This window comes from Musca autumnalis, unplaced genomic scaffold (assembly GCF_047663935.1).
Source record: "Musca autumnalis isolate F117 unplaced genomic scaffold, ASM4766393v1 scaffold_4, whole genome shotgun sequence".
In the NCBI taxonomy this organism is placed as follows: domain Eukaryota; kingdom Metazoa; phylum Arthropoda; class Insecta; order Diptera; family Muscidae; genus Musca; species Musca autumnalis.
Genome location: NW_027411977.1, coordinates 211,363,372 through 211,389,061, shown reverse-complemented (window position 1 = coordinate 211,389,061; position 25,690 = coordinate 211,363,372). Strand labels below are relative to the sequence as shown.

At 40.0% G+C, this 25,690-nt stretch overlaps 2 protein-coding genes and 1 pseudogene across 10 annotated transcripts; 2 read left to right on the top strand and 1 right to left on the bottom strand.

Moving 5' to 3' along the window:
- The first annotated feature begins 3,250 nt into the window (after positions 1–3,250).
- Positions 3,251–5,932, top strand: LOC141404287 (splicing factor 3A subunit 2 pseudogene; annotated as a pseudogene).
- Positions 5,933–6,080: 148 nt separating this feature from the next.
- On the top strand, positions 6,081–7,235 carry Sf3a2 (splicing factor 3a subunit 2). The gene is made up of 2 exons (XM_073987733.1): positions 6,081–6,196; positions 6,262–7,235. The coding sequence occupies exon 2, from the start codon at positions 6,284–6,286 to the stop codon at positions 7,079–7,081; it is 798 nt and encodes a 265-aa protein (XP_073843834.1). The 5' UTR covers positions 6,081–6,196; positions 6,262–6,283; the 3' UTR covers positions 7,082–7,235.
- A 1,657-nt stretch (positions 7,236–8,892) lies between these two features.
- Positions 8,893–25,347, bottom strand: Sap130 (Sin3A-associated protein 130). Of its 9 annotated transcripts, none has more exons than XM_073987590.1 (11): positions 25,148–25,347; positions 24,748–24,845; positions 19,893–20,834; positions 19,220–19,828; positions 17,395–19,145; positions 17,041–17,291; positions 16,754–16,962; positions 15,427–15,500; positions 15,172–15,342; positions 9,891–9,995; positions 8,893–9,810 (listed from the first exon to the last, which is right to left on the bottom strand). In XM_073987590.1, the coding sequence occupies exons 2-11, from the start codon at positions 24,806–24,808 to the stop codon at positions 9,661–9,663; spliced, it is 4,323 nt and encodes a 1,440-aa protein (XP_073843691.1). In that variant the 5' UTR covers positions 24,809–24,845; positions 25,148–25,347; the 3' UTR covers positions 8,893–9,660. The 9 variants fall into 9 exon arrangements, with proteins under 9 accessions (XP_073843691.1, XP_073843694.1, XP_073843688.1 ...); XM_073987593.1 differs by having other exon boundaries at positions 17,041–17,258; positions 25,148–25,320; XM_073987587.1 differs by having other exon boundaries at positions 19,893–21,122; positions 25,148–25,299.
- Between the last annotated feature and the right edge of the window lie 343 nt (positions 25,348–25,690).

Here is a 25,690-nt window from a genome sequence, read left to right as displayed (position 1 = left end):
CAACTAAACGATAATTACATGATTATGGCAAAACAAAATAAAAGCACATTAATGAAAGGTAAAGTAACATCTAGAATAATGAAGAGAGTTCTACATGGTAGTTGTTGTTGCTTAAATAAAGTAACTGCATAATAAAAACTTTACGTTACAATTCAAATTTTTAAATTAACGGAAATTAAACTAAATTAACTTAAACCTATCAGTTACATTCGTAACATTGCCTCCCGCTTAAGCCTGTTCGTCCCGAATAGGCACAGTTCCCTCTCGGTGGTATGGGCATTGGTAACACTGCCTCCCGCTTAAGCCTGCTCCTCTTGACTAGACGCAGTTTTCGTTCCGTAGAGGTGGCAACTGATTTAGATGTACCCTCTACTGCGTCAGCTTTGGACTTTTGCTCTTCTTTCTGTGTGGTCACCTTCCTAAGTGCCACCTGGTCCTCATCGGACTTGTCCTTCCTTGTGGTACGGCCGCTTTTCGATGTACCTTTCCTCGACGTACATCTTCGCTTTTTCCTCCTCGTTGCGAGATTTTTCCACTTTCCTACGGGCCATTTGTCGGCGGCTTCCACATTCAGCGTACGGACATCGACAGCGATCTCGCCGGATTCTGCCTTTGGGCGATGTTTGCTTTTCTCGTTGTAGCCCACACTTATCGGTATTTCCACATTGGACCAAGTCATCACACGGTGCTTTATGTCCAGGTTGATATCGAAGGCAATCATGAAGTCTACACCAAGTATAACTTCGTCCACAATATCGGCCACTATAAAATCGAAATTTACCGATTTTCTACCCATGCTCAGCCTTTGGTAGGCCTTTCCATGCACCGTTGTAGTCTCGCCTGTGGCCGTTCGCAATTTGACTCCATTTAACGGCAATACCTTCCCTTTTACCAAATCCGGTCTAATAATGGACTTTGTTGCACCGGTGTCCAATGTCAAGGTACGCAATACACCATTGACGAAGCCTTTAACCGTTAGGTTGTGATTCTTCTGCTGGACTATGGCTATAGAGATTGTGGGACCATAATTTTCATCCTCTGCCAGCGGCGTCTCGTGATTGACGGAATTCATTTTATTTGATTCACCTGATGTCTCTCTTTCCAGATTCTTGGCCACCGGTTGGTCGTCGCTTTTTGAAGGCGGTGAGGCGGATCTGGTCCTTGGTCGTTGCAATCTGCATTCTCGTGCAATGTGTCCAGCTTTCCGACAGTTGTAGCAAGTCCTTCTCGTTTTACCAGCCCTTCGTTTCACTTTACCTACTACCTGCATTAGTGCATCTTTCATTAGTTCGACAACGGTCTGAGGATTGTTGTCCTCAACTTCCAGCCTCTGCACATTGCAAGCCTGAGGTTTCACCATTGTCTCTTGCTTATGTCCGCCACCGTACTTAAGTTCAAGAGCAGCCATTATATCTCCATAACTTTCCAGATTCACAATCTTCTCGTCGTGGGCCAGAAATTGTCTATCCAATTTCTTTAAATGGTTTTCCACAACCTCGAATCGCTTTCCAATAACTTGCGTAATATTCTTTCGCTGATTTTTGCCTCTAATTCTTCCAATTTTTCGTCGAATTCCTCCGTCAGACATTTGAAGCTTTCACTTATTGCAATAGATTCCTCTTCCATTCTCTTACTAAATTCCTTCGCCAACGTTACTGCAATAACTTTTGCAACCTCCGTATAACTCGGAAACGCGTCTGAAGTTTCATCTCTAATATCAAACTCATATTCGTCGATGTTCATTCCACGGCGCTCGAACTCTTCCAACAAGCGTTTTTGTAGTTCGGCCTTGTTGCCAGTAGAACACAACTCCAACTTACTTAGCTCCTTCTTCAAATCTTCCTTTCGTAGATCCTTGAACTTCATCTTCATTGTAGGATTATCGTAATCTCACTTCCTGACACCAACTGTTACGGAATTAGATTTAACTAATCTCCGTGTAGACGTTGTTTTATTTCCCAGTACGATTTGTACCAAATAAAACAGGGTTCGTTTTAGATTACGTTTCTACAATGCTTTGTTTACTTTATTACACTTATTCGGAACCGACTTTAATTACTAAGCACACAGCAAGTCTCTAGTTAGCACGCAGCAATTCTTTAACCGATCTGTTCAGTTCAACTCTTAAAACAAAACTCAACTCGTCATGGCCAGTTGCCCTGTATTTATACCCCAAAGTCTCCCTGTTCTAGAGTCCTCTAGAACACATATGGCAACACCTCGAATCTGTGCAACGAACACATAGACGCACATTCGCACTAAGCGAACAACCATCAATGTTACGAATGTAACTGATAGGTTTAAGTTAATTTAGTTTAATTTCCGTTAATTTAAAAATTTGAATTGTAACGTAAAGTTTTTATTATGCAGTTACTTTATTTAAGCAACAACAACTACCATGTAGAACTCTCTTCATTATTCTAGATGTTACTTTACCTTTCATTAATGTGCTTTTATTTTGTTTTGCCATAATCATGTAATTATCGTTTAGTTGCTACTTCTTTCTTGCATTTGTTTGTTGTTGTCATTACTTTGCTTGTCGTCCGCCTGTATTCCCCCCATGTATGTATGTGAGTATGGTTGTTCGCTTAGTGCGAATGTGCGTCTGTGTGTTCGTTGCACAGATTCGAGGTGTTGCCATATGTGTTCTAGAGGACTCTAGAACAGGGAGACTTTGGGGTATAAATACAGGGCAACTGGCCATGACGAGTTGAGTTTTGTTTTAAGCGTTGAACTGAACAGATCGGTTAAAGAATTGCTGCGTGCTAACTAGAGACTTGCTGTGTGCTTAGTAATTAAAGTCGGTTCCGAATAAGTGTAATAAAGTAAATAAAGCATTGTAGAAACGTAATCTAAAACGAACCCTGTTTTATTTGGTACAAATCGTACTGGGAAATAAAACAACGTCTACCCGGAGATTAGTTAAATCTAATTCCGTAACAATACAAAATGTATACGCAAAGTGGCAACCCATATGTAAAACACATATCGTGTAAAGTACCCATTAAAGAGTTCAGGTTTTCACTAAAAAATCATCATTTCAAAAACTGTAAAGCCAATTGATAATTCCCTTCGCCGGGATGAAATCATGATATTGGTAGCGATCAGTAAATTTTGCAAGCTGTCAGTGCGTTTTGTAAACATTTTTCTCTGCAAAGAGGAAAGAAATGAAAGTTATCAATTCCAAGATTTTTTAATTCTGGAACACAACTAATGTACATCATCATAATTTGTTATCAATTCACACCGCATTGCAAAAAAGAAGAGGACTTGAACAGCGTTTCCTCCTATCTTGGTGAGTGGAAATTCATGTGTTTTTCCGAAAAAAATTAAATATTTTCCATCCCACAAAACAAACAGCGACTGCAGCACATAGCCAATCATGGATTTTCAAAATCGCGCCGGTGGAAAAACCGGTAGCGGTGGTGTGGCTTCTTGGTCCGAAACAAATCGCGATCGCAAGGAACGTCTACGGCAGCTTGCTCTGGAGACTATCGATCTGAATAAAGATCCCTATTTTATGAAAAATCACCTGGGCTCCTATGAATGTAAACTCTGTTTGACACTGCAATTTTTCGTCGAATTCCTCCGTCAGACATTTGAAGCTTTCATTTATTGCAATAGATTCCTCTTCCATTCTCTTACTAAATTCCTTTGCCAACGTTACTGAAATAACTTTTGCAACCTCCGTATAACTCGGAAACGCGTCTGAAGTTTCATCTCTAATATCAAACTCATATTCGTCGATGTTCATTCCACGGCGCTCGAACTCTTCCAACAAGCGTTTTTGTAGTTCGGCCTTGTTGCCAGTAGAACACAACTCCAACTTACTTAGCTCCTTCTTCAAATCTTCCTTTCGTAGATCCTTGAACTTCATTGTAGGATTATCGTAATCTCACTTCCTGACACCAATTGTTACGGAATTAGATTTAACTAATCTCCGTGTAGACGTTGTTTTATTTCCCAGTACGATTTGTACCAAATAAAACAGGGTTCGTTTTAGATTACGTTTCTACAATGCTTTATTTACTTTATTACACTTATTCGGAACCGACTTTAATTACTAAGCACACAGCAAGTCTCTAGTTAGCACGCAGCAATTCTTTAACCGATCTGTTCAGTTCAACGCTTAAAACAAAACTCAACTCGTCATGGCCAGTTGCCCTGTATTTATATCCCATAGTCTCCCTGTTCGAGAAATATCTAGAGCATATGGCGACACCTCGAATCTGTGCAGCGAACACACAGACGCACATTCGCACTAAGCGAACAACCATACTCACATACATACACGACAAGCACAGTAATGACGTAACAACAACAAACAAGTGCAAAGAAGTAACAAACTAAACAATAATTACATGATTATGGCAAAACAAAATAAAAGCACATGAATGAAAGGTAAAGTAACATCTAGAGAGTTCTACATGGTAGTTGTTGTTGCTTAAATAAAGTAACTGCGTAATAAAAACTTTACGTTACAATTCAAATATTTAAATTAACGGAAATTAAACTAAACTAACTTAAACCTATCAGTTACATTCGTAACAATAAGTCTGTCTGGTTACTTTCCCACCAAGAATTGTCCAGCAAGAACTTTCTAAGAGAGTAAGGGGTTTTTATTCTCTTTTGCAAGAGAACTGTAAAAAGTAAACAGACACTTTCCCAGCAAGTAATCAGCTGACTTGCCAAAACAGAACAATTTGCCCGTCAATAAAGGAAGCAAAGATATTGTATTTTTTAAAAATAAAAAAGAAAATGAGCAACAAATGTATTTTTTCACTTTGCAACTTTGTTCTCCAAAAAAACAATACCATTAGGCTTGCTATTTCCACAATAAAATTGTTTTTAATTTTCACAAACATAAATCAACAACAATTTAAAAACAGCTGATTGATTGTTTTCAGGAAGAAGAAGAGCTTGCAAGTGCTTGCTAGAAGAAATTTGTCCAGCAAGAATTTGCAAGCTCTCAGTGAAAGAACTGTCAAAATGTCTCTCTCGAATCGCTCTCTTTTGCTGGTTTTTTGTGTTAACAGACCACTTCCAGCAACAATTGGTACAAATTGATACAAATTTTAGGGTAACCAGACACAGCTAATATATAACATATATGGTCTGTTCCAGTACTGCAAGAATCTACTAATTTTTACTATTTTTTCCGATAACATAAAGGGAAAATTGTTATCGTAGTAAAAAATAGTAGCTTCTTGCAGGTTCTGGAACAGGCCAATAATGATAAATATGTACTCTTAGCTTCAAAAATACAGGAAATACAAATTTTGGACAAAGGTATTAAGGAAAAATTGTATCGACAAATTTTAAAAAATTCAGAAAAAATAGTATTTATTCGCATCCCATTACGATTTAGAGCTTAAAATTTTTGTAATTGAACGTAGTTTAACATATATTTTTTTTTTTGAAAAAATCGAAGGGTACAATCATATTTAAAAATTGATTTTAAATATTAAATCCCGAAAATTGCATTGAAGCCCACTGTGCATTTCTCTTTTAAGTATTTCTTTCGATAGCTGATGAAAAAACAAACAATTCAAAAAAAAAAAAAAGATGGTCCCATTTGGACCAATATTAAAGAAGTTATGAGTATTTATTTGGACATAGTTCTTTAAAAATGTGATAATTTCAATAGGCGATATCTCTGTACCGTTGGTCAAAAAAAAATTTAAAATATACTAAAATGTTCTGTTGGCTAGGAGCATTAATTGAACCAAAAACAATTGAAATCAAAAATTACTTTTCTCCGAACTGTCCGATTTCACTTGGAATTCCCCAAATACACTTCATTTGATTCTAGGATTTCGTAAAACGAAATCATTTAATGTGCCTATGTAAATTGGACTTTACCATTAAAAATGTAAAGGAACAAAGCTAAAAATAACTGCGTCAACAAGTTTTTCTCGGAAAATGTTATGTATGCATCTACCTTAATTGACAATAAAGAAATTCGCCTCAAACAGATTCCGTGTCGGCGAAAACAAATTTTTCGCCTTTGTTTATGAATTTTGACATTTCAAATCTTTGTTATTGTTTGAATTCGCTTGAGAGAGGACCTGTATAATTGGGCCATGTCTGGAACACAACTAATAATTAATGTACATCATAATATGTTATCAATTCACTCTGCATTACAAAAAAAGAAGAGGACTTGAACAGCGTTTTCCTAATCTTCCTAATCTTGGTGAGTGAAAATTCATGTTTTCCCGAAAAAAAACTATAATATTTTCCATCCCACAAAACAAACAGCGACTGCAGCACATAGCCAATCATGGATTTTCAAAATCGCGCCGGTGGAAAAACCGGTAGCGGTGGTGTGGCTTCTTGGTCCGAAACAAATCGCGATCGCAAGGAACGTCTACGGCAGCTTGCTCTGGAGACTATCGATCTGAATAAAGATCCCTATTTTATGAAAAATCACCTGGGCTCCTATGAATGTAAACTCTGTTTGACACTGCATAACAATGAAGGATCATATCTCGCGCATACACAGGGTAAGAAGCATCAAGAGAATTTGGCCCGTCGTGCGGCCAAAGAGGCCAAGGAGGCACCATCGATGATGGCACCCGAAAAACCGCGTGTGGAACCTAAGAAATTCGTTAAAATCGGTCGTCCTGGATACCGTGTCACAAAACAACGTGATCCCAATAATGGTCAACAATCGTTACTCTTTCAAATTGATTATCCGGAAATAACAGAGGGCATTATACCACGACATCGTTTTATGTCAGCATATGAACAAAAAATTGAACCTCCAGATCGTAAATGGCAATATTTGTTATTTGCTGCAGAACCGTATGAAACAATTGGTTTTAAGGTACCCTCAAGAGAGGTTGAGAAGACGGAAGGTAAATTTTGGACACACTGGAATCGCGATACAAAACAATTCTTCTTGCAATTTTCATTTAAATTGGAACCAAAAATTATTCCTCCTCCACCACCAAATTTACATCGGGCATTGGGCGCGCCATCTGGGTTTCCAATGCCCGGACCACCACGTCATATTTTTAATGGTGTACCGCCTCCTCCACCAATGGGTGTTCTGCCGGTACCTCCACCGCCTATGTGAGAAGAGGATAATGCTTCTGCTCCTTCGAATGGTTAACACAGCCGCGAGAAGACAGCAGAAGAACATTTTTCGATATCTAATTAAGCTGTAATACATAATGATTTTGTAACAATAAAATAAAGGATTTAAATTTATAATTAAAACAACAAAGAAAGTAATATGTTCTTTTACATTAATTTGTGATTTTTATACCCTCGACATTTAGGCTAACAAGCGCAGTTCCTTTGTTTCCTTGAGATCCTGTGTCGAGGATCGAAACTAGTTTTCCCTGCCTTACCCCTTGGCGAACAATGCCAAACTTTCTCCACTAATAAATTAGTTGTTTTAAAATATTAAAACAACAACAATGGGATTAAGTCAGACTATTTTGAAATAAAAAAACAACAAACGCCACCAATGCTCTATTCAATCCCGGCCGGTTCTATGCACCGGATTGACTCGGAGGATTCTTCGACCAGGGGCCGTCTCCTCAACAATTGTGTTCGTGTACTTTTTTTGAGCGGCAATTTATCCCGGAATGCCTTTCCGAGATTCATCTTCTCCTTTGATATATAATTCAATGTAATCTTTAATGTTCTTTACTGCCAACTTGGAACAAGTGTCGTTTAGGGTCACCTCTCGGATCGGTCCGAAATTTTTACAGTAGATAGCCCTTGGCATCCTGAATACAACGATATATAATTTTCCAGGTGGAAGTCCATACTTCCCGAGATTCGGGTCTTGACTTTTTAAAACCTATGCCGGGGATTTAGGACTTTCTCCTATGGACAGGGTCAAAAGTGGGCTACGCGATCAAAACTCTCTTTTAAATTTAAAGTGTTCTTAAGTAGCCGGCCTTCGGCCGAGTTTTTAAGACTTTCTCCTATGGACAGGGTTAAAAGTGGGTTACGCGATCAAAACTCTCTTTTAAGTTGAAAGTGTTCTTAAGTAGCCGGCCTTCGGCCGGGGATTTAAGACTTTCTCCTATGGACAGGGTCAAAAGTGGGCTATGCGATCAAAACGCGTGCATAAAAGTACTCTCCATAAGCATTTAAACGATGCCCATATTGCCCACGTTAGAATTGTAAAATGTCAAGACCCATATCTCGGGAAGTATGGACTTCCCCCCGGAAAATTATATATCGTTGTATTCAGGATGCCAAGGGCTGTCTGCTGTAAAAATTTCAGCCCGATCCGAGAAGTGCCCCTAAACAACCTAAAGGTGTGAAAGTACGAAATTTCCGAAATGTCAAGACCCATATCTCGGGAAGTATTGACTTCCCCCGGAAAATTATATATCGTTGTATTCAAGATGTCAAGGGCTGTCTACTGTAAAAATTTCAGCCCGATCCGAGAGGTGCCCCTAAACGACGTTTAAGCCCAGGGCCACAATATCTTCATCCAAACGATCCATTTTGAATCTTAATCTTGGTGTAAAAAGTACCGTCAAATTCTTCAATCTTGGGCTCTGTGGTTTTGGTCATATGGGCTGCCCAGGTTTGTTTGAACGAGCGCTTAAACTGTTTAGAAGCCCTTTCCACAGTAAACATGGTGGAAAATATGTTACACAATTTGGCACCATAACCATTACGACCACCAGTAACTTTCTTCTCATCATCGTTGTAGTTTGAGGACATTAGCAAATGACCGAAAATCATAGTTGGTACAAACATACATTTTCTCCTTTTTGTGCATGGTTATTTATTATTCTTCAACCCAAAATCGAGTATTCGTCGAGTTTCCCACTACTGCTACGTTATAGGTTTAGATTTTTGACCGTTTCTTCTTTATCTTCGCATTCATCCTCCATTTCATAATTAAAAACAATAATATTTTTTTAATATATTATTCTTGATTTATTTTCTTGTAGTTATTTGATTTTTTTTTTCTTCCTTTACAACTTAATAAGTTTTTTATTTAATTTTTTTTTAGCTTCAAATGTATAATAACATGTTGGATTGGGTGTTGTTGTTGTCTTTCTTTTATAAATTAGAAAAATAGTTTTTATATCTTAATAAATAAAACTTACTAGAAATTTAGTATTAATTATAAATATATGTAGGTGTATGTGTGTTGGTTGCTTGTTTCATCTTACTATTCGAAATTAAAATATTTACAATATTTTGATAATTGTATATAGAAGTTTTAGTGTGTGTTTAGTTCTTAATGGCGACTGATAGGCTAGAAAAAATCTTTTACGCAATTGTAAATATGTAAAAAAACACGAGAAATTAATGAAAAAGGGAAACATAGCAAAATCAAAAAAGGGATAGTCCTTAATTTGTTTGTGAAGTTGAAGAAAATGGAGCAAGGGGGGAATTAAATAATTAATATATCTTATAATATACAATTTGCAGAATTATACACAGTTTTGTTGTTTGTTTAAGTAGTAGACATAATTAACATTGTAACCAATAATAGGATGTAATTATAACAAATTAAATTATTATTTAATTAAACAATCTAAGATTGCATAGACGATGATTTTTGTATGCACAATATCTTTAGTTGCTAAAATGAGAACAGGTTAGTTGTTGTTGTACAGCTTTTAACGATATGGGTGGTTTGTTACTTCATCTTCTTTTCTTCTGCATCCAAATTTAAACCTTTTCCCTTTTCTTATAATTCCGCTTGGAGGCACAACGTGTTATAATATCCGAAACATGTGATTTATGTTCGAATATTTTCATTATTTGATTTTGCGCCTCACTAACGCCATCAACAATAATTTTACTACGTTGCATGTTACCCTAGGGAGGAGTGAGAGATGGAAACAAATTGAAATTAAAAAGAATATTGAATTGTATTTATTATAATGTGTTGTATTTACCTTCAATAGATCACTGATTCGTTCAATTTCATTGGTAATGCCATTTGATTCCATTTGTTTTAACATGCTTGAAAGTTTCTCATAACCTAAAGATTCATTTTCACACTGCAAAAAAGAAAAAAAAAAAAACAATTATTAAATGAAAATCTTTTCAACTAAATTTAAATAAATCTGACAAGTTTAAAAAAAATGCTATTAAATGTATAAAGGCCACCAGACTACAAGCTGGGTAAATTTGCAAAATGATCGCGGACCAGGTTATAAACTTTATTGGTATCAAGGCGTTTATCGAGTAGATATAAGAAAAGAAATAGTAAACCTAATTAACGCACTACTAAAAGGTCCAAAAACGTAGATTTTTCAAAAAAATTTTCGATGCCACAAAAAGGCAAAAAACGTGGATTTGTTGAATAATTTTTGGTGCCACAAAAACGTCCACAACGTTGATTTTTAAATAATTTTTCGAGGCCACCAAAAGCTCCATCAACGTGAAGGTTTTAAATAATTTTTCGAGGCACCAAAAGAGCCAACAACGTGGATTTTTTAAATAATTTTTGGAGGTCACAAGAATGCCGTCAACGTCGATTTTTTAAATAATTTTTGGAGGCCATGAAAAGACGTGAATTTTTTAAAATAAATTTTGGAGGCCACAAAAAGGCCCGACAACGTGAATTTTTCAAATAATTTTTGGAGCCCACATAAAGGATCAATTTTTTAAAAATAAAAATGGAGGCCACCAAAGGGCCCAACAACCCACGACGGCCGGTTCTATGTACCGGATTGACCCTAGAAAACATCTTCTCGGCCAGGGGCCGTCACTTCAGCAACTACTGTTCGTGTTCGTCTTTATTCTTTTGGTTCGGATTCGGATTTCTTTTGGTCCGTGCCGGGATAGAGAGTAACCCCGGACCATGGTTTTGCACCGTTTGTCAGCGTCTTATCCACCATAGGTCGGTGTCAATGAGATGCAACGGGTGCCAAGGATGGGGTGCATTTCAGGAACTGTTCAGGCCTCACCTACCTGAGGGAGTATTACGACAGGGTTTATGTTGCCTCGTGCTGCGCCAATATAAACCCCAGTGAGTCTTCATCATCAACATCATCGGATTATGAAACTCCCCCGCAATCTCCCAGACAGCAGTATCAGCAGCAGCCGTTAACACCGCGTATTGCTGTCCCAGTTCCTGAGGATGTAACATTCTTGCAGTTTAACTGCGATGGTCTTCGAACCAAGATCAATGAGATCGTGGACTTTATGAGTCGGAGAAATATTATGGTCGCGGCGATCCAGGAAACGAAACTGAGCAACAACTGCAGTCTTCGGAGTTGTGATGGATACAACGTTCTTCGCCAGGATCGTACGAGAAGTGGGGGTGGAGGGCTTGCATTCCTACTGCACCAGTCTGTCCAGTACAGACCTATCTCGCCTGAGCTAGACTCTAGTGACCCATACTTGGAGTGTATGGGGGTAGCGGTAAGGTGTGGATCCGCCGAGATATAACTGCTGAATGTGTATATCCCGCCGGTCAATAGCCGTGTCCCGCGTTATTTGCCTAACATCAGGCCTCTGTTGCGAGGTGATAACCGGCTGGTCCTAGGGGATTTCAATGCACATCACGAGTTATGGCATTCAGCTCTAGGAAATGACCAGAGAGGTACAGATCTGGCTGAGCAAATAGATAGCTCCACATTCTGCACTGCGAACGAGGACGCACCCACCAGGATTATAGGAGACTGCCACAGTTCGCCTGACATATCCATCGTGTCACCTGGTCTGACGAATGACGTGACATGGCAACCCGTCATTTCCCTTGGGTCGGACCATCTCCCAATCCTCATCTCCATAAACAGACCACCAGACTTCATAACCTCTGAACGCCGCACTTTCATTAAACATGGAAAAGCGGATTGGCAAGGTTTCAGAGAGTTCACTAATCAACGCTTCAGAGAACTGCCCAGTCCCTCTGATGTTCGGGTAGCAGAGAGGAAGTTCCGAGACATCATCACTGCTGCAGCCGCTCGCATTATCCCTGCTGGTCGAATTCCTGTAATAAGACCCAAATTCCCAGCAGAGGCGACGGGATTAGGTAATGAGCGTGATGAACTTGCCGCACGAACCCTAACGACCCCATAGTCAGGGAACTGACAATGGAAGTCTATAGATTAGTCAGTGAACACAAGCGGAAAAAGTGGCTAGAACATCTGAAGTGCTGCAACATTGGAGCCGGCTGTAATAAATTGTGGACAACGGTTAAGGCGCTATCGAACCCTGGTAGGAGAGACGATCGGACATCTGTCACGTTTAACGGCGTGGCTGTGACAGATCCGAAGAGGTGCGCTGGCTATTTCTGCCGACAATTTATCGAGCACCCCGATAGCGACAGGGCGAAGAGAAGTGTTTTGCGTCGTTTGCGATCTCTTCCAGCCGAAGAAGAACCGCCACAATTTACGATGGATGATGTTGCAGATGTTATCCGAGGCGCAAAGTCATCCAAAGCGCTTGGACCTGACGGAATTTCTATAGTGATGCTAAAACAGCTGGATGGCCCAGGAGTCGAGTATTTAAGTAAGGTCCTCAACTTATCGCTAGCCACCCTAATAGTTCCCGATGCCTGGAAGATGGGCAGGGTGGTCCCGCTGCTGAAACCTGGCAAAGATGCCAGTAAAGGTGAGTCGTACAGGCCGATTTCACTTCTATCACCAGTAGCAAAGATACTCGAGGCATTACTCCACCCCAGCATCAGAACGTGTTATCCAGTTGCAGATCATCAACACGGGTTCCGGAAGCAGCACAGTACCACAACAGCACTGCACGCCATTTCCACATATATTGGACGAGGGCTCAACCAGGACAAACCCTGTCACAGAACAGTGATGGTAGCATTGGATCTGACCAAAGCGTTTGATACGGTCAGCCATGCTAGGCTGTTCGAGGATATCGAGAATACTACCCTCCGGCCTTGTCTGAAACGCTGGGTCATCAACTATTTGTGTGGTCGCCAGTCATACATGGAATTCAGAGACAGGAAGTTCAAACCCCATAGAGTGAAGCAGGGAGTTCCCCAAGGAGGGGTGATATCTCCGGAACTGTTTAACCTCTACCTCTCTGCAATTCGACGCCCTCCCGACGGCATTGAGTTAATTACGTACGCGGATGATTGTACACTCATGGCGACAGGTCCCAATATCGGTAACGTTTGTGAAAGGCTAAATACCTATCTCATTGATCTTGTAGAGTTTTTCCACGCGAGGAATATGAAAATATCCACCACTAAGTCAACAGCCACACTGTTCACCACATGGACGGCGAAAATGAAGCTCCCACTGAATGTGCAGGTCGACGGTGCAACTATTCCGACCACAAACTACCCCAAAATCCTAGGGGTCACATTCGATAGCATGTATAAGTCGTCCCAGCATACTACAGTTATCTGCGATAAGCTGAGAGACAGGAACAAGGTCCTCAAGTCCCTAGCCGGCAGCACTTGGGGTGCGGATAAAGAAACCTTGTTAACCACATACAACGCGATAGGCCGGTTTGTGGTAAGCTATGCGGCGCCAGCGTGGTTTGCTAACGTAAGTGATACGCAATGGGATAAACTACAAATCTGTCAGAATGCTGCCCTGAGAACAGCTACAGGGTGTCACCTCATGTCTGCAGTGGACACAGCCCCTTCGAGGACTTTATTCCTTGCTGAACCAATATAAGCCCATCTTCGAACTTAAACTAAGTTTGGGCAAAATATTACGAAAGCAAAAAAAAAAAAAAAAAAAAAAAAACAGACGGACGGACGGACATTGCTCAATCGACTCCAAATTGTCTGAAACACATTTCGTCCAAACATACTTGGGGTCATACTGGAGGCACATTTTGCCAGTATGAAAGTGTATATACCCTCGTTAGCATAAATGCTGAGGATATAAAAAATTGGCAGCGTATTTAAAATGATACCTCAATTTTTTACCACCTCTATTTTTTCAAGATTTTGCCAAGAAAGTTTTGAGGTTAAGATCGTCTCGTATTTCCATGAGAATTGTGGATTTAGTAATCGAGGAACAAACATTTTTGAGTAAAAATTGCAAGGAGAAAAAATTACAGTCGAAATCGCTTATAACGTCGTATCGGTTATAACGGCGACATCCAAAAGTCCAAAATTTCTGGGGCCCTTTATAGCCCTATCGCTTATAACGACATATCGGTTATAGCGACCAATTCCGTCGGTCCCTTTACCGACGTTATAAGCGATTTCGACTGTACATCAAAATTAAAACGATAACTTAAATTGAAACCCAAGATTTCAACAACATAAAAAAAATGATCTTCGCCCTAACAGGCAAAATTTCAAAAAATAGGCTGAGCCCGGCTGGGATTTGAACCCACGTCCTTGAAAACATATCAAAAAAATGTTGTCACGGCGTGTTAGCGTTCAAAGCCAAAACTCATAACTTCAAAGGCATCGCAAAAAGCGGTTGTTGTGAAGAAAATACATTTCAAAACGGCCAAATATCCGTTAATGTATAAAAACACATTTGCATTTGAAAAACGACAAGTTCTAGGACAGAGAAGCCATTACATAGTCGATACGTCCGAAGATTTGCTTTACCACCAATGAAACCAGGTAACGTAATTTGGTGACTATGTGGGTTCGAGTCCATGGCTTTCCTTTTTCACTTGCAAATAATTTCAGATCATTAAGCTTAACTCTAAACGAGAAAATTAATAAAATCATTAAAAAAAATGATCTTCGCCCTAACAGGCAAAATTTCAAAAAATAAAAAATAGGCTGAGCCCGGCTGGGATTTGAACCCACGTCCTTGAAAACATATCAAAAAAATGTTGTCACGGCGTGTTAGCGTTCAAAGCCAAAACTCATAACTTCAAAGGCATCGCAAAAAGCGGTTGTTGTGAAGAAAATACATTTCAAAACGGCCAAATATCCGTTAATGTATAAAAACACATTTGCATTTGAAAAACGACAAGTTCTAGGACAGAGAAGCCATTACATAGTCGATACGTCCGAAGATTTGCTTTACCACCAATGAAACCAGGTAACGTAATTTGGTGACTATGTGGGTTCGAGTCCATGGCTTTCCTTTTTCACTTGCAAATAATTTCAGATCATTAAGCTTAACTCTAAACGAGAAAATTAATAAAATCATTAAAAAAAAAAATGATCTTCGCCCTAACAGGCAAAATTTCAAAAAATAAGAAATTTTTAAGTTAAGAATCATTTTGAGTTTTAAATGTGTTTGAGGGAAATTTTCTGTTATCTAAACTTACCAAATCTTCCATTTGTGATTTTAAGTAGTGAATTTTCCAACCATTTATTTTACCCAAAACGTTGTTTTGATTAGCCAAATCCATAATGGTGGGACGTCTTTCTTCACGTGGCTTAACATCTGAGTAGCGTTGGAAGTGATTGTAAGCCGATTTCCAGGATTGTTTGTAGGTCTGAAAGGAATAAAATTGGAAGGTATAAGAATTTATAAAAAATATGTATTCCAAATCGCCCAACGACGTGATAAATATACTTACACTCATTAGAGTACAATTCTTTGGACGTTTCAAGATAAATTCCACAGGTTTTGTGTTCTCTTTGCCATTTACAACTATAAAAAAGAAAAATAATTAGTAAATCTATATATATAAAAATGGTGTAAAAAATGTATAGTAATTCATAAAATGAGAACGGCTAGGCCGATTTCTGTAAAATTTTTTGTCAGTTATTCGTATTTTCGAGGAGAAGGTCTTTACGGAAGAAAATTTTGGAAAATCTCTCTGGAAAAGTCGGAAAATTGGAAAAATCGAAAATTGAGTTTTTGTATGAACTTTTATTCCTTAATAGCGAGACGAAGTTCGCCGGGTCCGCTAGTTTGAAATAAAAATTGAGAAGTTTGTGATTGAAAATGTTCTTATATCTTTCCAATTTGAATAAGATGCAATTAAAAAAAAAAAAAAATTGCTAAAAAGAGTCAACTGGACCTTTGAAACCAGGACCTATAAGAGGAGAAACAACTTTTGGTCAGTCTCATCAACGACAAAATGAGATCGTTTCAGCGGCAATCTGAACGACCGAGTCCCGGGATTGTCAGTCAACTTAGCGACAGTTCTATTAACCGGACTTTTTTCAAAGGAAATTCGCCCATTGTTGCCTGCATCCACTAGGATTTTGTTCTAGCGTTTTCAACTGTTATTCTATTGCTTTTTTTTTGCCAACACCGCTGGCACTGACCAGTAGCTATCCCCCCTCTAGTCCTCTGGGAATGGCAACATCATTCGACGGAATGGAGATAGGGATCATGGTGGAGATCTCTCATTTGCCATCTAGCGGTATGTCAGATATACTCCGACATCTCTACACATTCGTTCCTTCTCATTTTGATGCTATCTTAGAGGACTTGAGCATTTCAGTTTATTCCCGAGAGGCTGAAATTGAAATCGGCAACATATACATTCCAGACGTCAACGGCATTGGCTCCAATTACCGCCTTGCATCTACTGCAAGGAGATAACTCACATTACGAGATATCATATTCCCAACCTAATGAACCACGTGATATCCTAATTTCGAACTACACAGACAAATCTAAATTTGATTCTATCAACTAGCAACCCCTCCACTAGAGTCACTGCAAAATGTTCGAGCTCTACGAAAATTAGCATCGTTAGCCCGTCCATCGATCCTTTCATAGGCATCATGGCATACAACCTATTGAACTCACAACAAAAATGAGACCGACCCTTTATGTCCATTGCCAGAAGAAGTCTTAAGGCGTAAACTAGAGTAGCTAAAAATTAACCGATCTAGGTCAAGTAAGTAACCTTATTTCTTATTTGCAGTATTATAAAATCCAATTCTTACCCTCATTTCCTGACGGTGTAGAAGGAGGAGGAGCACCGCCAGCAGCAGCATTTTGTATTGTTGTACCATTACTAATGACATTTGTAATTGTGGTCTCTGGAGCCATGGAGGCAGGTGCTTGTGATAGACTTGTGGGGGGATTATTATTTGCCTGGGGTGGAGGTAAACTAAGTGAAGCCTGGCTGTGGGTAGATAATTGACTATCGTTTCTGTAATGCAATAAGGAAATAAAAGATCAATTAATTGATTGATCATTCAAAAACAAAAACCATATTTAAAATACTTACGTTGACCTCCTTGATTTCTTGCGTGGTGGACAATCCATTGGACCTCCTCCGCCACCAGCTCCATTAAGCCTTTGCTGTATGGTCAGTGTTGATGAGGAAGATGCCACAGATTGTGCTGATGGCCCGTGTAAATTCGCCACACCACCACCTCCACCATGATGATGATCCATGGCGGCGAGATTTCTTGAGGTAACGGGTGTACCAGGTATAATATGCTGCTGTGGAACCACAGAATGATGATTGGAGTAAAGCTTTAATAAAAGTTTCAAACACACAAGAGAACAAATATTGGAACAAGGGCGCAACCACAATGATGAGGAGAAATTGAATAACAAAAAGAAAACAAATGCTTACCTCATTAATGGGATTAAAGTGCGATTCGATACTGTGATTGGATGTACCAGTCATGCGATTTATAATCATATTATTATCTTGTATTTGTTGATCAACACCGGGGGAAGAGTTGGCCGATACCGTTGTAGAACCATCTGAAGAAGCTGGTGAATCGGCCCGAGAGGACCTGGCGGATGGCAGGGAAGAGTTGATGGGGGTTGATAGGCTATTACTACTTCGGTCCTTTTTGGCCAAAGCTTCAGCGGTTAAAACAGTTGTGCCGCCACTTGATCCGGTGGATGTAACAGAGGTTAAACTATATGAACTACAACCTCCAATAGAAGATGACGCCGGAGAGGATGAATTATTAATCATATTATTGGAGGAGCTGTTGTTACCCATTGATAATAAAGTGGGTTGTAGATTTTTGGCTGCCCTTATGGGTGAGCCATCTACATCACGTTTACGCAAAAAGTTTGAGACCACTGCTGTACCTGTTGACCCCGCTCCCGAGGTAACTTTTATTGATGTTTGCAAGGGTAGTACCATTTGCTGTGTCTGCTGTTGTTGTTGTGAGGAATTTCCACCACTGGCTGTTGAGGAAACATTTGCCAGGCACTGTGATGCTGGTATAATTATCTGTGATGTTTCCATGCCTCCTCCGGATGCTCCCGTTTGTTGTAAAATTTGTGATGCTGTTGCCTGGGAAACAGTTATGGCATCTGCAGAGTTGGCCATTTGTCCCGTACTTGTTAATTGACTAAATCGAACAGGCACCGTTTGAATTTGTGTTCCTGCATTTGAAACGGGTATTTGCAATTGCCCTATTGTACGTCCTCCCGTCGAGGGTACCACTGTAAAGGTGGCTGTTGTTGAACCACCACTGCCAGCATGTGTTACAAATGGTAATGAGGATATGGACAAATTAGCTGCCGAACTGGCAATTTGATTTTGTGACATTGTACTGCTGGTGACGGTTGTCGTGGTTAGGGACAAGACACCGGTGGAAACTTGTACTGAACTGGCTGGAACGGATTCGTAGTATATGGTGCTGCCGGGCTGTAGAAATGTGCCAGCCACAACACTACCCGTCGAGGTGAGTACACTTGTTGGTGCCTGACTAGTGTTGGAAACGTTTACTCCACCTCCGGAGGATAAGGAGGTGTTGACAACAACGCCACCACCACCGACCCCACTATTGCTGCTGGTACTGCTATTACTGTGAGGCCTTTGAGGTGTTGGGGCATGTATAAAAACATTGGCCGATGAAGCGGGCACATTACTGTTGTTGCTTGAAGAATTCGCTGAATTATCAAGCGGTGAAGCCAACTGAGCTTGAGTCATAACTTTACCCACTGTTATGGCACTGGCATTTTTAATGGGTGTCATTGTTCCCGTAAGAATGTTGCCACCACTTGCTCCCCGAGCATTAAGTGTCAAAGGAACTACTGTTGCTCCACCTGCAGTGGATCCCGCAGCACTAGATGTCACCAGATTTTGTGTTGTCAACAATTGACCACCACTAGCGCCGCCACTGCCTTGTGAAACATTTACCAATTGTGTGGTGGCATTTGTTGAAAGATTTGTCACAGTTATACTTGCTGATGAGATAGAGGGGGAAGCATTACCGGAACTGGTATTTATATTCTGTTGGCCACCACCACTAACTGATGATGTGGACGTTGAGGATGAAGGCAATTTGCCAATACCCAATTGTGTTATGGTCAATGGTGGTTGTACCTTGGCGGCCATTGTTACTGGTGGACGTATACCTGATGAAAAGGAAAGAGAGTATAAGTAACATTATTTCAGAGATCCTCTAAAGCAACTACCCCCTCCCACTTACCAATTTTTCCTGCTCCCGCAGCATTTACAATAATCGGTTGCAGCATTACATTCGCCGCTAGACGTCCTGTTGAACCAATAATTTGTTGTGTGGTTCCGCCCGGCTGTTGTTGTAATTGAATTATTCTCGTTGTTGTCGATGGTATTACATTGGCGCTTGATGCCGTCACCCCTGTGACGGTGGTACTACGTGGTGAATTGGCAGCAGCCACACTGGCCGAAGAGACATTCGATACACCTGATGATGCCATTGAGGGGGCCAATTGTGGCAAATTGGGTGCACGTATACTTATACTGGTGGTGTTTAGTTTTGTTGCCGAAAATGATTTGGCAAATGGTATGGGACGTATTTGCCGGGTTGCACCTGTTGTTCCGCTGCCTGGTGTTAATGGAGTTGCTACAGCAAATCTTGGTCCCCCACCAGCCACGGAGGTGGGATTGAATTGTTGTTGTTGACCTGTGGTCAATTGTTGAGATCCAGAGACATTTGATGAATAGACCAAGGTGGCTTGATGTTGACGAGGTGGTAAAACGGTGGCAACATATGTTTGTTGTTGCTGTTGTGCACCCTGCTGCTGTGATGATGCTGAGGACACTGTTTGTATGGTTGCTGTAAAAAGGACAAGTTTTCATTATTTTGTTTCTGGCTTTTTAAAATCATGAGTGTAACTTACATTGTTGCTGTGAAGTTGGCGTATGATGTTGTCCCGAAACCATAGCTCCACTTGATTGCAATGCCGAAGCTGTGGTAGTTACCACTGTACCACTAACAGATGCCACGGACCCTGTTGCCGACACCGGTACCCCACTTATACCCTGGGTGGTTATAATACGTTGCCTTGTTGTCTGATGTGGTATGGCCCGTATTAATTGCACTTGATGTCCAGCTTGATTTGCTGCCATCCAAGTTGTACTGCTGGCTGGTGATATAACTGTGGTGGCCGGTGATGATGTATTGCGACTGACCGCTGTGCCTCGAACAAAATTCCCCGTTGCCGTTATGCCTGTAACTGTGGCCCCGCCACTTGTTCCACCCTGGACAGAGGCTGGTGTCGTCCTTATGGGTGTTACCAAACGTTGTCCAGACGGCACACTCATACCCACACCAGTCATTTGTGTACCCGTTGCGTTGGGTCGTGGCAAATATGTGGCCTGGGTTGCTGACCTTGTTACCGTTATAGAAGTGTTCGATACAGATCTAGCTGGAGCTGTGGGAAATGTAGTTATTTGTGTACGCCCTGGTCCGCCGGCATTTTCCAATTGCTTTATCATTGATGGCGACATAATATTGCTCATTACAACCCTTACTTGGGTGGACTGGCCACCAGCACCAATGGCACGTATTGATGTAGCACCGCTGGCTCCCGAAGCTTGTGATGAATTCAAAGCAATTGGTGTACCGCTTAATGAGGTGGCAATAGCACCACTGTTACCAACCTTAATAGCTCCTATGGAAGATAAACCACCACTTGTTACAATGGTTCCCGCCGTAGTTCCACCTCCACTACCAATTGCTGTGGGAGTTAAACCACTCAGTGATATACCACCGCTGCCGCCAGCACCACCGCTTACTGCATCAATTGTTGTTGTCTTAACATGTGTAATCTTGGCTGCAACTGGATTTAAAGAAAATAAATTTGTTACATTTGTGGGATTTTTCAATTGTATGGAAGGTGGATGATGGACAATTGGTTGTTGTTGTTGTTGTGCAGATTGAGAATTACTATTGTTATTACTACTAATTGTATTGGTATTGGGAGTTGTAATAGAAGTGGAAGATTGTAATTGTAACGGTGTTGGAGTCGATGTTGTAGGTGAAGGCAATGGTGAATGGTGTTGTGATTGTTGTAAAGATACTGGATGTGGATGGGGTATTAATTGGGTTTTGATTATTTTCAAGGGTTCTGCGGAATAAAATAATAAAATAAATAAAAAGAAAATGGAAAAACATAAAAATGAAAAACAAAAAGAATAAATAAAAAAAAGAAAACATAAAGACACACCACCACATTAACACATAGAGATAGGGCAGATTTTTTTTGATAAAACAACCAGCAACATTTATGCGATAAGGGTTCTTCTTAAGATCGTTCACAAGGAACAGGTGTTTATTAAGAACTTTTCCCAAGGAAAGGGTGCTTCTTAAAACTTTTTCGCAAGGAAAGGGTGCTTCTTAAAACTCTTTCCCAAGGAAGGGATGCTTCTTAAGACCTTTTCCCCAGTAAAATGTGCTTCATAAGACTTTTTTCCAAGGAATTGGCGCTTCTTTAGACCATTTCCCAAGGAAAGGATGCTTGTTAAGACCCTTTTCTAAGGAAAGCGTGCTTCTTAAGACCGTTTTCAAAGGAAAGGGTGTTTCTTAAGACCCTTTTCCAAGGAAAGGGTGCTCTTAAGACCCTTCCCCAAGGAAAGGGTGCTTCTTGAGGGCCTTTCCAATGGAATTGTGCTTCTTAAGACCCTTTCCTAAGGAAAGGTTGCTTCTTAAGACCCTTTCCCAAGGAAAGGGTTCTACTTAAGACCCTTTCCCAAGGAAAGGGTGCTTCTTAAGACCTTTTCCGAAGGAAAGGGTGCTTCTTAAGACCTTTTCCGAAGGAAAGGGTGCTTCTTAAGACCTTTTCCGAAGGAAAGGGTGCTTCTTAAGACCTTTTCCGAAGGAAAGGGTGCTTCTTAAGACCCTTTCCCAAGGAAAGGGTGCTTGTTAAGAACCTTTCCCAAGGAAAGGGTGCTTGTTAAGAACCTTTCCCAAGGAAAGGGTGCTTGTTAAGAACCTTTCCCAAGGAAAGGGTGCTTCTTAAGACCTTTTCCGAAGGAAAGGGTGCTTCTTAAGACCTTTTCCGAAGGAAAGGGTGCTTCTTAAGACCTTTTCCGAAGGAAAGGGTGCTTCTTAAGACCTTTTCCTAAGGAAAGGGTGCTTCTTAAGACCTTTTCCGAAGGAAAGGGTGCTTCTTAAGACCCTTTCCCAAGGAAAGGGTGCTTGTTAAGAACCTTTCCCAAGGAAAGGGTGCTTGTTAAGAACCTTTCCCAAGGAAAGGGTGCTTGTTAAGAACCTTTCCCAAGGAAAGGGTGCTTGTTAAGAACCTTTCCCAAGGAAAGGGTGCTTGTTAAGAACCTTTCCCAAGGAAAGGGTGCTTCGTAAGACCCTTTCCCAAGTAAAGGGTGCTTCTTAAGACCCTTTCCCAAGGAAAGAGTGCTTCTTAAGACCCTTTCCTAAGGAAAGGGTGCTTCTTAAGACCCTTTCCTAAGGAAAGGGTGCTTCTTAAGACCCTTTCCCAAGTAAAGGGTGCTTCTTAAGACCCTTTCCAAAGGAAAGAGTGCTTCTTAAGACCCTTTCCCAAGGAAAGGGTGCTTCTTAAGACCCTTTCCCAAGGAAAGGGTGCTTCTTAAGACCCTTTCCCAAGGAAAGGGTGCTTGTTAAGAACCTTTCCCAAGGAAAGGGTGCTTGTTAAGAACCTTTCCCAAGGAAAGGGTGCTTGTTAAGAACCTTTCCCAAGGAAAGGGTGCTTGTTAAGAACCTTTCCCAAGGAAAGGGTGCTTCGTAAGACCCTTTCCCAAGTAAAGGGTGCTTCTTAAGACCCTTTCCCAAGGAAAGAGTGCTTCTTAAGACCCTTTCCTAAGGAAAGGGTGCTTCTTAAGACCCTTTCCTAAGGAAAGGGTGCTTCTTAAGACCCTTTCCCAAGTAAAGGGTGCTTCTTAAGACCCTTTCCAAAGGAAAGAGTGCTTCTTAAGACCCTTTCCCAAGGAAAGGGTGCTTCTTAAGACCCTTTCCCAAGGAAAGGGTGCTTCTTAAGACCCTTTCCCAAGGAAAGGGTGCTTCTTAAGACCCTTTCCCAAGGAAAGGGTGCTTCTTAAGACCCTTTCCCAAGGAAAGGGTGCTTCTTAAGACCCTTTCCCAAGGAAAGGGTGCTTCTTAAGACCCTTTCCAAGGAAAGGGTGCTTCTTAAGACCCTTTCCTAAGGAAGACCCTTTCCCAAGGAAAGGGTGTTTGTTAAGAACCTTTCCCAAGTAAAGGGTGCTTGTTAAGAACTTTTCCCAAGTAAAGGAAAGGGTGCTTCTTAAGACCCTTTCCTAAGGAAAGGGTGCTTCTTAAGACCCTTTCCTAAGGAAAGGGTGCTTCTTAAGACCCTTTCCCAAGGAAAGGGTGCTTCTTAAGACCTTTTCCCAAGGGAATAGTGGAGATAGAAGCATAGCCGGATTAAGCAGGAAAATGAACATATGTTATAAAAACAATAAAGTCGGCTACGTAGACAAAATTTTCCTTCAGTGTTCTACCTTCCACATTTAAAACTTTAGCCTTTGGACAGATGCCAAAGTACTCACTGTAAGTTTTAAAATTGTATCCTTATTGCCCACGTTAGAATAGTAAAATTTCAAGACCCATAACTTGGGAAGTATGGTTTTCTTCCCGTAATCAGGATAACAACGACTACCTATGATAAAGATTTCAAGCCAATTCAAGAAGTGCTCCTACCCTACGTAATGGTGATAAAGTAAAACACTTTTGAAAATGTCGAGACCCATATCTCGGGAAGTATGGATATGGAAGTAAGGACTACATACGGTAAACATTTCAACCCAATACGAAAGGTGCCTCTAAGCGACAAATAAGCCAAATAATTTCGTTGCAATCAGGACATCAACACCTACCGCGCCTGTTGCAAATCTTCACATTTTATCCATTACAGATCAAAATATTGTACAAAGTACTTTGTCGCACCCCTCAGTTTAAATCACACCACTTCCTCCGTGAACGGCCTTTTGCAAAAGTCGATGTAGAAAAAACTCAGCTGATTGGCAGAGACAATATTGTGAAATACATTTTAGGATACAACCGGTACAACCGCAGAGTAAAAGATGTAACAAAGTACGTAAATGTATCTGGTTATCTGTAAAATTTAATTAGTTACATATTTTCCAATTAAGTAACACAGATTAACTGATTGGTAAAACTTTTCTATTGATTTCATTTCAATTTAAGGCGTATCGTATTTACCTTTGGGGAAAACACAGGATACAGACAATTTTTTTTATATGTACAGCTTTATGTTTTCATAATCAACAAATTTGTATTCTTTAATTTCGCTTTTCTTATATTTTCTCACAATTTAATCATCTACGGCAAAATTGTTCATGATTTTTCTCGTTTTTATTTGATTAGATGAAAAAATTACAATTTTTATTGACAGCTTGAACTTTTTTTCACTCTACTACCTACTATTTTAGACAAACTTGTGCCTGCTCTTTGACAATCTTGACAGGGGGAGTACTTAAAAAAGCAACACTGCCACGAAAGCAAAAAAAAGAGAGAATAAAAGTTGTTGTGGTAGATACATAGAAAATCAAAGACAAAACGAAACAAAATTACATACAACACACACAATGAAACTTTTGATGATAATGTATGTTGGTAACTTGTAGAGGGGGTTCTCTGGGGGGAGAAAATGCATTTTAAGGTAATTTTTGTTAACCAATAGAATAAAAATCTTTCTCTACTGTACTTAAAACAATTTTTTGACATTGTTGCACACTTACCTCCTCCTCCTCCGCCGCCACCTGGACCAGCTCCACTGCCACCACCATCACTTGAATTCATTTTATTTAAAAATGCCGTATACTTATTGATAAAAATTCTAAAACAAAAAGATTTCACATTTAACAACAGAAAACAATAACTTTTTTTCTTATAAAAAATGAAAAGAAAAACAAAATCACTGTAATATATTTAATGTTATTGTTGTTGTTTTTCGCGCACCACACACAATAAAAAAGTGGAAAAGGTACAGCTTGCTTTTGGCGTTCGGTTTTCGATTATATATTTAGTTTTTTCTTCTTTTTTTGCCTCGCGCACACACACTTTTTTGGCACACATACTTTTACACTGTGTTCAATTTTTTCTTGATGTTTTTCTTTCATTTTTTATATTTACACTCACCTTACTTTTTTGTTTATAATTACAATTAAATATATATATTTTTTAATTTATAGCTTTGGAGACTTGGATTTTTTAATTTCTCAATATATAGCTAATTTTTGTCACAAAGCCCCGTCTCTATCCGCCTTGATGAAGATTACAAGAAATAAAATGAACGATTGACTTGACGTATCGAGGTTGAAAGAAAAATTTGCGTAATTAATTCACTTTGCATTGATAGTTGTAACCGAGAGTCATATGTTAGCCAATTAGTGGTATACGTGTCGTACGCACAATGTCGTGTACACGTAAAATGTTGGGTGCAAGACACATTAAAGAAGGTAGCCGACTCGTATCAGCTGATTGAACATGAAATGTCAAATAAAATTGTTGTAATTGTGAAATGTAAACAAACATCTTGTTCTGGTTGGCCGAAGCTAAGTCGCTGCAAATTTAAGCGCCAAGGCGAATTGATTCTCTTTACAAATTTTGACGTATTATGTTACGGCAAAAGTTGCTTTGTTGTAGCAATTTGCCGAATCGCCTACCTTCTATATTTGCCTT

Coding starts and splice junctions, on each gene's coding strand:
- Sap130 (XM_073987587.1), bottom strand. CDS start 24,808: ATGAATTCAAGTGATGGTGGTGGCAGTGGAGCTGGTCCAGGTGGCGGC. Junction 17,292..17,394: donor ACTTTAATCCCATTAATGAG/GTAAGCATTTGT, acceptor CTTTTATTAAAG/CTTTACTCCAATCATCATTC. Junction 15,343..15,426: donor AGAATTGTACTCTAATGAGT/GTAAGTATATTT, acceptor TATTCCTTTCAG/ACCTACAAACAATCCTGGAA.
- Sf3a2 (XM_073987733.1), top strand. CDS start 6,284: ATGGATTTTCAAAATCGCGCCGGTGGAAAAACCGGTAGCGGTGGTGTG.